Source organism: Colossoma macropomum, unplaced genomic scaffold (assembly GCF_904425465.1).
Source record: "Colossoma macropomum unplaced genomic scaffold, Colossoma_macropomum, whole genome shotgun sequence".
Taxonomy (NCBI): Eukaryota; Metazoa; Chordata; class Actinopteri; order Characiformes; family Serrasalmidae; genus Colossoma; species Colossoma macropomum.
In genome coordinates, this window is record NW_023494808.1 from 17,332,293 (window position 1) to 17,345,463 (window position 13,171).

Here is a 13,171-nt window from a genome sequence, read left to right on the forward strand (position 1 = left end):
TAAAAAATAAAGAAAGAGCCATTTTCAAGCACTACCAGCACACCGAAAAAAGAGCCGTAAATACAAACTACGTAACGCCACATTACTTGCTGTTCCTGCTTAAACCGAACACAATAAACATGCTTTCTGATCAGAAACTTCATTAGAAGCTAACTTTGTTCTTGTTATGGTTTGGTAGTTTTTTATAGTTTGGTAGTGTTTGCTGAAGGTTTAATAAATTGCATGTTTACAGTTAAAGCATAACCGTATGAAGTAGCCCAAAGGCTGCTGTTACTATAACTATACATTATCTCTTTGTTTTTAATAACTGATGTCATCGCAATGTAAAAATATTTTAAGCCTCCATTCATGTTTCATGATGGAAGCCGTTCTGTTCGTGGAAGTTTGCTGCACAGCATTATCAGTTTAACAAGCATGATCATACGTAAAAAAAAAACAGATCTTCCTCGCGCTGCTACAGAATGTTCTGAAGCCAGACAGCATATCAGGCCTGATTTAGGACATGGACTAACATTATACATTAAAAGAAAACCTGTTAAAAGAAAACAGATTGAGAGACAAAGAGAATTACATTTGTGCATCTTAAAACCGTGAATGCCGTATTTCCTGACATGTAAATTGCCAAACTTAATTGATGATCGTCGAGTATCGTCTCAAGCCGCCTGATTTCAATATGGTTTTTAAACTTTGGTCATCAACTGAAGTTCATGTGCTTGACGCAGCAAGCAGAGATGATGTAAAAAACCTATGTCAGTATTAATAAATAAAAAACTAACTAATAATATAGTAATCTATCATATTACTAGCATGAACCAGAAGAAAATCCACTTCCAACTAAATCAAGTATGGTTATTATCATCATTGTTATTACTATTATTAGTGTTATAAGTGATTATGAGCTTCAGGTTAAATATTTGTGGCGGCACCACAAAAATAAATACTGAAAAAATATTGGGCTCTTAAAATAGACAGGTTGGAAACAGTTTCCTGACAAATGAACTTTTAAACATTTTTGGCTGCCCATAGACGTTATCTATAGGTTACCAACACACTGACTTTGTAAAACAGATTATGGACGTTTATAATATGTTCCTGTTAGACCGATGTTTTTTAAACAGATTTGGGATGGTCAGTGACGTTTTTTTGTTCACTGGGAATGGGCAGTTTATGACAATGACATCAACAATTGATTTTGCCACCATGCTGAAATAACCATCAGTTGTGTATTACAATTTCACATTAAGTTGTCTGGGAACATGTATATCGCTGTTGTCGGAAGAAAATCCCCATTTTTGACGTTTTTTAGTTTTTGACATAATCTGAAAATACTTGTTGCCCTTTACTTTGTACGTAAATTTCATGATGAACTAACAGACTAACAGAAATGACCCAAATTGAAAAAGGGTCTGGAAAGCAGTTTGGTTCCATTGACTTACATTAAAAGTAAAGTAGGTTTTTTCCTTCTCCTGTAAAGTTATCATATTGGAGATACGAGGTTTTCTTCTGACAACAGCGACATGTCACACAACACCCTCCCCTCTCGTTTCTTGTTCTTTGTTTTCCTGCCTGAGGCAAGGATGCAATTCATATTGCATTTTTAATTAGAACTTTCCTATGTAAGGGGTTAAGGTCAAGAACAGTTTTTCTTGCATACATAAGCTCTTCTAAGATAACTTCTAAAATGTGCAAAGTCCCCCTCTTCTCTCTCTCCTTTGAGGCATTCTCCTGTGACAGATTTAGAGTGAACATGTTTCAATCAGATTTCATATGTCAGATGGTTATGTGCAATCGCACCACAATCGCAACATTTGCTACAAAAGGACACATTTGTGAGTAGAGCATAGCTGGGCCAGTTGAACAAGCTTTGCAATTCATTCACCTTTGTTTTGACTGACCAAACATTTCATAAAGGCATTTAGGTTTAAAAGGCCCTGCGTGGGCCAAGGAAGATTCAGAGTAAGCCTTTGAAATCATTGTGTTGGCTTCCTGCTTTTTCTTTCACTGGCAGCTTGCAGTATGTCAGAGCTCAGCTCCCTACATGAAGCCGAGGCGGACTTCCGCCAGACCTTTCGGCAGGTTCAGAAGAAAGCCCTTCCAGCCATCCCTGATCTGGACGACCCTCCAGACCTCCTGACAAGAGAAATCTCTCCGGTGCATGTGCGGAGGTCTACTCGACACCCTCACCGTGGCAACCGGGGGGAGGAAGACCACCCTAGGTAACAATGCTTTCTGGACTGATATGTGTCAGATCTTTTTGGCAAAAAAGGTGGTTTCTGTTGTGTGGAGAAGCTGGAGAGAACAATAAAGAGGGTGCTGTGTGCTGGTCATAGAGCTGCTGAAAAAAATAGATAAAAAGATGGAGACATAAATGATAGATTAAAACATTAAATAATGTTTTTTTCCTGTAGACCTTTTGATTATTGGTCTACATGCTATGGGAGTTCCCTGGATAGAGGAGATAGGTCACCAAATTCCCAAAACATACATGGTGAAGTTTTAAGTGAGCGCTTCAAGTAAAAAAAGCTTAGTAGTTTTTTAAAGAAGAAATACCGGAATTGATATTGGAAATTTTGGAAAGGTTGATGGTACCTTTATGATCTTTTTTCCCCCAGGTGGAACCCTCGTTCAGAGCACCTGCAGAGGAAGGCGTTCCAAATAGGTGGACGAACAGGCTCCCTGGATGAGCTTGAGGAATTCGCCATGACCTACATGCAGCGAGGCCGGCATGGGGATTTTGTTGACATGGAGGACGACTACCGCACACGTGCACGACAGAGGGAGCACGATAAAGAGTGGGAACGAGAACGAGAAAGAGACCGAGAGCGAGAGCGGGAACACAAACGTGATCGTTATCCACACTATAGCTCCAAACGTTATTACCAAAAGGACAGCCCAGAAAGACCACCCAGGACAGCCCCGAGGGAGCGGCCTCGGCCTCCTAGCCCTCCTCCCTTACCTGGAAACGGTAAGAGACGAGGCACGTGGGACAGCGGCCGCCCAATACCATGTCGGGATTCCGGTAATCGGGAGCGCAATGGGCGGGACTCCAGAGGGAGGGATGGTGAGAGTGGGCGGGACTATGATGACCGGGAGCGCAGTGGGCGGGACCCCAGAGGGAGGGATGGTGAGAGTGTGCAGGACTATGATGACGCTCTTCTTAACAGCCTATTGGAGCGTAAGGCGAAAAGTGGGAAGAGCACATCTTCAAAATGCGGGCGGGCCGAGGAAGACTCTGACACGCCCTCCAAGAGCAGCTCGAAAAAGAGTACCCACAGCCAGTCTCCTAGCAACAGGTCACCTAGTAATCGACCAACAGAGGAGGACGATTCCTTGCCGCCATACACAGAAAAGGAAATGGAGCGTTTCCGCTGTGCTGAGATGTCCCAGCGGCCTTTCACCTACGCTCGGCCTGCCCAGCCTCCCCAAAAAGAGCAGGAGGGCAGAGAGGAGCAGAGCAGACCCCGCAAAGTGGTGAGTTATCTGTAGGCCCCTCAGTTACACGGCTCTTCCATTAGGACACTTGAGCACTTCAGGGATGCTGGCATAGCGTTTTTCTCAGAAACTATATTGCAGTGAACTGTATCCTGTCACATAAATTGTAACAACAGTATATGCCAAATGAAGCTGTTCAGTAAATGCACTCTATAAGATTTCCTCATGCTCATCATCTTCATCAGTTCTTTCATATTTATCTCTTATAGACATTTTTCGATGAACAGAATTCACAGTCTGATTCGGACCTAGCTTTTTCAGTCACGGTTCGCTTTGTACCTCGCCTTGACAACCGAAAGTAACCTGTACACAGGTAACAGGAATGAGGAGAGATAAGTGTTCTTAAGCATACATTTGTTTGTATTTCAGTTTTCCTCCCTGAATTGTTTGGACCAACTTACACTCGTTGAAACTTTAATACAACTAACATGTAAAAATGTTTTAACAAAGTAAGAAGTGAATACCATAATATGGTATAGAGTAGGGATGTGTACTGGTACTCGAGTACTCAGCTAACCATTCAAGGTACCTAACGGTCTTCCCACAGTTTCATTGTGGCAAGACACAGAAAATATACAGACCACTGATTCAATGAAATGCAACAGTTTTTGCAGTTTGTCATTTATCCTGCCAGTAAGTACAACCCCATTTCCAAAAAAGTTGAGACACTGGGCAAAATGTAAATAAAAACAAAATTCCTTTTTCATATTTTTCATTTTATAATGTGCCAAATGTTATCAGTGGGTGACAGCTATGGACTGCAGACAGGCCAGTTTAGTGTCCGGACTCTTTTAATACAGAGCCATGCTGTTGTAATGCGTGCAGAATGTAGTTTGACATTGTCTTGCTGAAATAATCAAGGGCTTCCCTGAAAAAGACATCATCTGAATGGCAGCATATGTTGCCAAAACATGTTTATATCGTTCAGCATTTATGATGCCTTGATGTGCCAGTCACCCATGCCATGTGCACTAATGCCCCCTATACCATCATTAATACTGGCTTTTGAACTGTGCACTGATAACAAGCTGAGTGGTCTTTAGTCCACAGTGTCCATGATTTCCAAAAAGAATTTCGAATGTTGATTTGTTGGACCACCGGACACATTTCCACTTCCCCTCAGTCCATTTTAAATGAGCTTGGGCCCAGAGAATGTGGCAGGATTCCTGCATCCTGTTTATATATGCTTTCTTCTTTGTGTTTTAGAGTTTTAATTAGCATTTGTGGATGCAGTGCCGAACTGTTTTCATAGACAGTGTTTTTCAGAAGTTTTTCTGAGCCCATGCAGTGATTTCCACTACAGAATCATGTCTGTTTTTAATGCAGTGCTGTCTGAGGGCCCGAAGATCATGGCCAGCAAACACTGTTTTTTGGCCTTGTCCCTTACATACAGAGATTTCTCCAGATTCTGTGAATCTTTTAATGTTATTATGTACTGTAGATGGTGAAAAGCAAAAGCTCTTTGCTATTTTACATTGAGAAACGATATTATTGAACTGTTGCACTATTTGATTGTGCAGTCTTATACAGGGTGGTGAACCCCTCCTCATCTTTACTTCTGAAAGACTCAGCCTCTCTGAGATGCTCATTTTATACCCAATCATGTTACTGACCTGTTGCCAATTAACCACCAGGTGTTTTTTTGAAGCATTACACAACTTTACCAGACTTTTGTTGCCCTTGTCCCAAATTTTGGAACGTGTTGCTGGCATCAAATTCAAAATGGGTCTGTCTTTGAAGCATTTTCAATGCAATATAGGGTTTAAATGAAATGTTGTACATTTTGCCAGTATAAACACCACATACCATTAGAATAGATCTAGATGAACTTAAATGTAAAAAGTAACGAGAATTACATATTAGAGTTGGTAACTTATGAGCTAGTTTAAGGAACAAAGTTTGGTTCCAGATGTCTCCTGGATGCCCCAACCACCTCAAGGAGTGGTCTGGAAATAGTCAAATGAACACACTGACAGATAGAACATCACTAGTTATTGTACTTATGTTGTTTTTATTTATTCTAATATATTTTCTGATCAAATAAACACTTAATGCCCAGATAAACGGCTTCTTCATTCTAGTTTTCTCAGGTTCCTAAAACTTTTGCACAGTACAATACTGCTATGAAACGTGAGGCTGTTGCCAATCCAATGATGTGACTAAGAGACGTCAGAGATGGCGCTAACTAGGCTACAGTCTACTCCACAACAATGACACAGTGAAAATATTTCTCTGACTAATAGGTTTGGCGCATCATCCACTCAGGAGAAAATACCTCATGTAGAACACAACACAAAATTACATTTACTCTGACAGAGCTAAAACATACACTTAGATTTAAATGAGATTAGGAACTGTTAGTTTTGGAAAATAGACAACATACCAGTTGGCCCATGAAGCATATCACAACTGCAAAATCAGGAAATTATTTTTTTTAGATATGTTGCTCTGTATCAATGTTCTGCAATTCTCAAATTACATTATGAAGCTGGATTCATGGGTTGTTGAGCTAAATGCTTCCTTTTAAGGAAGGCACTGATATGAACCCAAAGTAACTTGGTTCATCTCCATTTCCTGCCACCTTAAATTCAAACTTAGTTTGCTAATTCACTCACTTATACAACTTTGCAGTTTGCCCCAGTGAGATTAACAATGCATTTGCTTTAAATGATATTACACAATACATATCGCACATTATTGCATAGCAACAAACAAGCACTCTCAGGGATCTGGAGAACTTGAATGGAACAAGGCCGCAGTCTCAGGGCCTTATGCAGGAAACAAGCCGGGAAACAGCTGGTACTGAAGTGAGAATAACTGTAATATTTTCCGAATTCCAGCAGTGTCTGATGGTCAGAGGCACAAGTGTCTGGGACACACATATGAGACAAGTTGCCTTCTTAATGGAAATTCTTGTTTCACCCTAAAATGGTACAGCAGTTGGGTCCAGGTGCCTGTACAGGTGCTAGAAAGTAACTGCTGCTCTGTTAAAGGTGGAACTTTTACTATTTTGCAGAATAAAATTATTTCAAATTTACTTTGGTTCTTTAAAATCATTTTTATTAAAGAAAAGCACATAAGGACAACCTAGAACAGTAATCCACTGTTAATCTACCAAAAATAGGTTTACCTAAGCATCTAAAATAGTTTAATTAAAGAAATATATATGTAACAATAAAGCCACACATATATTTTCCTCCAAATTAACTATTTAAAGAAATTAACTATTTTTCAGATGGGATTTCATGCCTCATTAGTCAGAACTGGGCAGTGATTAGCAATAACGTGTGTGTAATGTGTATGTGTGTGGAGGTGAGCCTGGCAGTCAAAATAGCAACTTCTTTTACGTACCAGTAAGGAAATCTTATAGAGTGCACCCTTAGAGATCTGTACAGAATTTACTTATTCATTATTTGCTTGGTTTAATTCCCTTTTTCTTTTGATTCTTTAATTTGTTGTATGTAACAAGTGTCCTACTGTCATATAAAGAGGAATCTGTGTTCCAGTAACCAACTTACAAAGACTCACTTGCAAATTCCTCCCATTTTCACTGCTGGATCTTACTAATAGAGCACAAATACTTTTGCACGCCTGCTTTTGCACACGCATCCTTCACACTTCTCTATTTTCTCTTTTTAACAGAACACTCTTCTAAGCAGAGATTCGCTCATAGTCTGAGGTCTTAAAGGCGAGCAAAGCGGCTGCCGAGCATGCCGTCACCAAGCAGGCGCCACGCGTTACTCTTCAGCAAGCATCTACAGGCCATCCCACCCCGCTCACTGATCTTCACGCTTTGATGTGCAAATCGGTGCAATGCTCCGAAGATTGAAAACTGACAAAAAATTTTTACACCAGCATTAAAACTGGTGGAAAAAAGCTTAACCTAATGTGGCTCAGTTCAAAGAAGCGTTACTATGGCATTGTTTACACTCCTCCAAGCACTTAAATGAAGACCAGTTACTTACTTGGACTCTGTGAGCCCACCAAGAAACTCTTAACTGGAACGCCAGAGGAACAAGGGCTAATGTTTCCAAAAGGTCAAGGATTACCCTGTGGTGTTTCTTTTAAATAATGGTACCTTAGGGCCTGTTTACGTTTCTCTAACAAGCTCTAAGTTCTTCTAGTTTGTTTCAGCACATCACAGAAGGACAAAAATGTTGCTTACTGACCGAGGAACCTTTTGTAAATAGACAAAGTGGGAGTTAAAGACTTTAAATGAGCACACGGGACTATTTTTGCTTGTTTTTTATTAGATAGGAAACCTGCTAACTAGCATTAGTTAGCAGCATTTCAAACCTACACATCCTTTCACTACAAGTATGAATATCCTGTGTTTGCAAAATGGCTGTTTGTTCATCTTTGCCTTCCAGAGACCCTCAAGGGTTTGATGTCAGTAGGAGCATAATGGGCCTTAAGTGTGCACCATCAGAGACTGACAGAGTGGACACTGCAGCAACAATGAACACACGCTCTCCGTGACATCACATGGGGATGATTTCACGAGCTGCTACTCGGAGTCAAGCCTCAGTCTTTTGGTAATCCATTAACGTCGCTGTGTGAGATCAGACACTGCTGACACTCGTCAAACTTCTGTAGCACCGTGAGATTTGCATCATTCTTTGCCACGAAGAGGCACCTTGATATTATATGGCAATGAACAGTGCCTTATTTTATGTACTGTAATGTCTGAAGTGCTGAGTATTTTTGTTTGTTTGTATGTTGGAGAGCAGGGCATAAACTAGTTGAAGAGGTTCCAGGCGAGCCCATTTTTAGTCATGTTCTTACGTTCTCATGGCAGGTTTATCTGTGAATTGTCACAACAGTCAGATATTTCCTGAGATTGACCCTGAAGACTGTACCATAAAAGTACCTGTTTATATCACATCTTTATTACTGAATTGTGTGTACAATTTACAGAATTCACACCTGATCACTATTTTAATCACCCTCTTGGTGGCTATAATATAGCATTATTTACAAGCATGTAAACAGCTTGCAGTGAGAGCTAGTCAGGGTGAAGTACAGCATCCGCATGGCGGGGTTAGTTTTAACACAGTGTTATGACTAATGATGTCTACACATTGATGCTGACGCCATGTCGAAATTGCAACTCATTCAGTGTATTTCAGTCTGACTAGAAAATGTGCCTGTATGCAGAGGAAAGATGCTCTGTTGAACGTCTAAAAAGTTTAGACCACTTCAGCTTCTGCTGCCACGGATTCTGACCTCAACCAGTAAAAACACTGCATGGATGGGCACAGAACTCTGATTTGCTCGCTTAAATACAAACCACACAAACCCCATACCTAATCTAGCTGGGCACGTGCCTCTAATGTATTTGTGTCTACCGCTTCATTCTTTCATTGTCTAGTGTGTAAGCACCCGTGACACCCCCAAAGTAAACGTAAACAAAAGTTCAAGTGAAAAGTGTTCACATGCGCTCAATAATCCGATCATAATCGGATTTCTGCAGTTATCTGATTATTCAAATGGTCAGGTAAAAAGCATACTCCGATTTCTTAGATCGGAGTAAGGTCTAGAAATCTGATTAAGAAATCCGATAAATAGAGCTGTATTTTAGCTCAGTAATCAGATTTCTCAGTGCATGTAAACTCTTACTCAGATTTCTTTCAGATTTATCAGTCTGCACATGAGTGAAAACAGACTGCAGTACTGGAAATAAGCAAGCAGCGTTGCTGCGAGACACAGCAAAACACTTTTGGAGTGACGCTGAGACCAGATATATGCTTGATGAAATGAAGGATTAACATTTTCTACATCTTGTAGATGATAAATGTTCATATTTTCAGGTAAAGTGGCGCAATGTTAAAAAAAAAAGTCGAGTTTTACATTACGTTTACATCACGTCTTCTTTTGTGAGTTTATTGGCCGTTTGCAAAGCAAAAATCTGATTACTGCCTGACTTATGTAGACCCGGAGTTTCACATTATCTGATTACTCAAGTGCATATATAAACGCATTGATTGGATTACTGACAAAATCTGATTTTCTGCCATTATCGGATTATTTAGTGCATGTAAACGCACTCAATCACAGAGTAAATTCATAACAGTCAATTTCTGGGAAGTTTTTATGCACAGTTTCTTCAAAAATGTACTGTGTATTTTTTTTCAGGTTGGAACCTCGCCCTGGTCCAAACAACATAGAACTGTATTGAATTAATTGTGCTTTGTATTGATTTACATGACTTTTTAGCAGCGGTTACAGCTTGCCCCTGTGTCTGGCTCAGATAACCCCTATGGGCCACCTGCCACTCCTGACACTTTCGGCCAAAAAAAAGTTGCTAAAAAAGGAAGTTTACATTTTCATTTGTAGCAGAAGTGTGTAGACCGCTTACATAAACGAAGTATTATTCTTGGGCAAATGTCATGTGTCAGGTTGCATCCTGCTCTCTCCTACTACAAAAAGAACTGAATGGCACTGACATGACCAGAAACTTGACAATGATTAACGCAGTGCCCTTTTTTGCCTATGAAGATTTTTAAAATGTAAATCTACACATGTATACTGTCTTTTTTACTTTGAGAAACTGTTATTGCTGTAGTCAGACTTTGTGCGGATTTTTATGCTGTATCTGTGTGAACTTGTGCTGATTTATCACTAAGTTAAAGAAGCACCATGTCAATATTATCAGTGTGTGTTTTTTTTTCTAATTGTCATGTTACTGCAGCCTGTGCTATTCTGTTGTATGGTTTGTCTGACTGAGAGTTTGAGTTTGTGCTGTATAAATAGACTGTGTTTTGTTGAGGATGACTCACGCTCTGAGAGTCCTTGTCCATTGTTGTCACATAATAAGTGTCTCTCTGACAGCCATCTCCATCTAACAGCATACAAACGCTCAAGTGCACTTACCTTTCACACTCAAACGCGTATGCCAGGCACACGGCATGAAAACTAACAAATATGAACAGTGAAATATGTACTTTAGTAAATGAATATAGCCACTGCTTCCCTAACACTGTAACAGTGGTAGACTGAGGTTGATTCATTTGTGTTAATGTTTATCATAGTTTACAAAGTATACATGTATCGTAGAGCAAGTTTTCTTCTTTCTATCAAGAACAAACTCTCTTTTCATGTGTCGTTACAAACTTACTGTTGTACTATTTATTTTGTTGCAGACATGCCGTCTTACTCCTTCCAGTTGTTATCTCACTATGTACTGCTTATTCCTGCCCATTCAATAATAATAAAAAAAAAAATTGCATTCCTGGCTGACAGATGTTCTCATGTGTTTGGCAGTTGAGGCAGACTAAAAGCAGTGCCGCTGCGTACCTGCGCTCTGGTTCATGTTCACATGCTGGACTGTGTCTCAAGGAAGTCGGGCTGTTAGAGCAGATGAATGTGAGGAATGCAGTTGGGCAACTTGCACACTATGGTGATCCAAAGAACAATGACATCACATCACTTCAAGCAGCTAATTAAGTAGACTTTTTTCCTTTTTTTGGTGCAGATTTCACAGGTTGCAATTTTCAAGCTAAAACCACAAAACTTTGCAGGATCGAAGAGCCTATACAAGAAAAGTGCGCTTGTGCTTTTGGAACCGATCACAGTTCCATGGTTTTTGTAAAGAATTCGTTCAAACATGTTATATTCCTCCCATAGGAAATAAATATTGAGAAAATTCTAATCTAACTGCCACAAATGATGCCACAATGAACTTACCCTTCTAGACATTACATACAGACTCACACATATACTAGCACCTGTATATACGCACATATTGGCAACCACCTGGGATACCATAACAATGGTCTAACAACACCTTAGCAACCACCTGGGATAACACAGCAATGGTCTAGCAACACCTTAGCAACCATCTGGGATAACACAGCAATGGTCTAGCAACACCTTAGCAACCACCTGGGAAAACAGAGCAATGGTCTAGCAACACCTTAGCAACTACCTGGGATAACACAGCAATGGCCTAGCAACACCTTAGGAACCACTTGGGATAACACAGAAATGATCTAGATAACCAACACCTTAGCAACCTCCTGGGATACCATAGCAATGGTCTAGCAACACCTTAGCAACCACCTGGGATAACACAGCAATGGTCTAGCAACAGCTTAGCAACTACCTGGGATAACACACTCAATGGTCTAGCAACATCTTAGCAACCACCTGGGAGACCACACTCAATGGTCTAGCAACACCTTAGCAATTACCTGGGATAACACACTCAGTGGTCTAGCAACAACCTGGGATAACAGCTATGGTCTAGCAACACCTTAGCAACCACCTGGGATAACAGCTATGGTCTAGCAACATCTTAGCAACCACCTGGGATAACACAGAAATGGTCTAGAAACACCTTAGCGACCACCTGGGATTTCAACAGCTTTATCAAGCCAACTCAAAGTCTGTTCATGAACTTTCCCCTTCTAGTTTTGTACTGTTGTTCGAATTTGTGTTGGGATATCAGTATGGCTGGGCATCTGTCATGAGTCAGTATCAGAAAAAATATTGGGTTGGATACTGGGGGGAAAAGACACACCTACAAAAGACATATTTACCAAAAAAAGACATGTTTACAAAAAAAGGACCTTTGACTTAGTACATGGGGTTCAGCAGAGAGGAAGCATCTGAGCGGTAAAAGGAAAAATATGCAGTGCTTCATGGCATCTGGTGTGTGACGAGTGTACAATAGCAGGAAACAATCTGACTTCAGCCTTTATGAGTTGGTACGGTTAGTTTACAGGCAAAGCAGGCCATACTGAACTCAGTATTCTTGCTCATAGGCCCAAGCTAACGTGCACTGACACTAATCACGTTATTAGGAGAGCGGAGGCCACCGAACTGCTTTTACAAGTATTCCTGTGGCCTACATCTGTTGACTGCCAATATTTAGTGAAAGCACTGGGTCGCATGAATAGATGACACACACTGCCTCACAACTTTGTCACTGTTTTCACACAAGCTTTCAAACTCATAAGCTCCAGGAACACGGGGTCCTTTTTTTTTGCCTTTTTCTCCAGAGCGGCAGGGCTCCTAATTCAAATGCTAATACTGAGGGCCTCCCACTTTGTTACACCAGATGCTGCTTTTGTAGCTCCAGCTCAGCTCAGCAGCCACAGCAAAGTGTTTGTAGTACCAACAACACAACATAAGTGGAGACTGATGGCTGGTATTTGGCAGAACTACACTACAGGTACGAATCAAACCGAAAAACGTTTAATCTCTTTCTGCAGGCCCTCTAGTAACCATTCGGCTGTTAGAATGGAAGCAGATTATGATCATTTTAATTAATGTAATCAATATATTTTTCACAGTAACTCCGTTAACAGAGTAACTAGGACACTGTTGGCTCTCGGTGTGAAATGTTTTAACTGTGTTGGGCTGCTAGCGAGCAATGAGGGGTGAAAGATGTGAAGTGAGAACCTCCTGTTGTAAAAGCAATTCCCACCTTCTTGTGAAGATGTCCGTGCCAAGATAAAGCGCAGAGCACAACTGCAGCTTACTTTATATCACAAATCATGCACAACCATAATATTTGAACATTTAAACACAAAATAAAAACACTTTTTAAATGTTGGCTTGCTTGCTCACCTACAAAGATGAAATTCCAGTTCGCTTCCACACATACACATTTCCTTCCTTCTTATTCCATTAAAGGAAACATGTAGAGTTCAACCTCTAAAACAGGTGGAAATTG

At 40.4% G+C, this 13,171-nt stretch overlaps 1 protein-coding gene across 4 annotated transcripts in view; it reads left to right on the forward strand.

The window, feature by feature from the left end:
- LOC118798223 (immunoglobulin-like domain-containing receptor 2) overlaps positions 1–8,983 on the forward strand; it is a 46,314-nt gene extending 37,331 nt beyond the window's left edge. For 3 of the 4 annotated variants that reach the window (XM_036557607.1, XM_036557610.1, XM_036557611.1), the window contains 3 exons: positions 2,009–2,216; positions 2,613–3,471; positions 7,135–8,983. In XM_036557607.1, the coding sequence (XP_036413500.1) occupies positions 2,009–2,216; positions 2,613–3,471; positions 7,135–7,170 (1,103 nt within the window). In that variant the 3' untranslated portion in view covers positions 7,171–8,983. The remainder of the gene's footprint in view (positions 1–2,008; positions 2,217–2,612; positions 3,472–7,134) is intronic. The other variant, XM_036557608.1, reaches the window with a different exon arrangement.
- Positions 8,984–13,171: the final 4,188 nt, after the last annotated feature.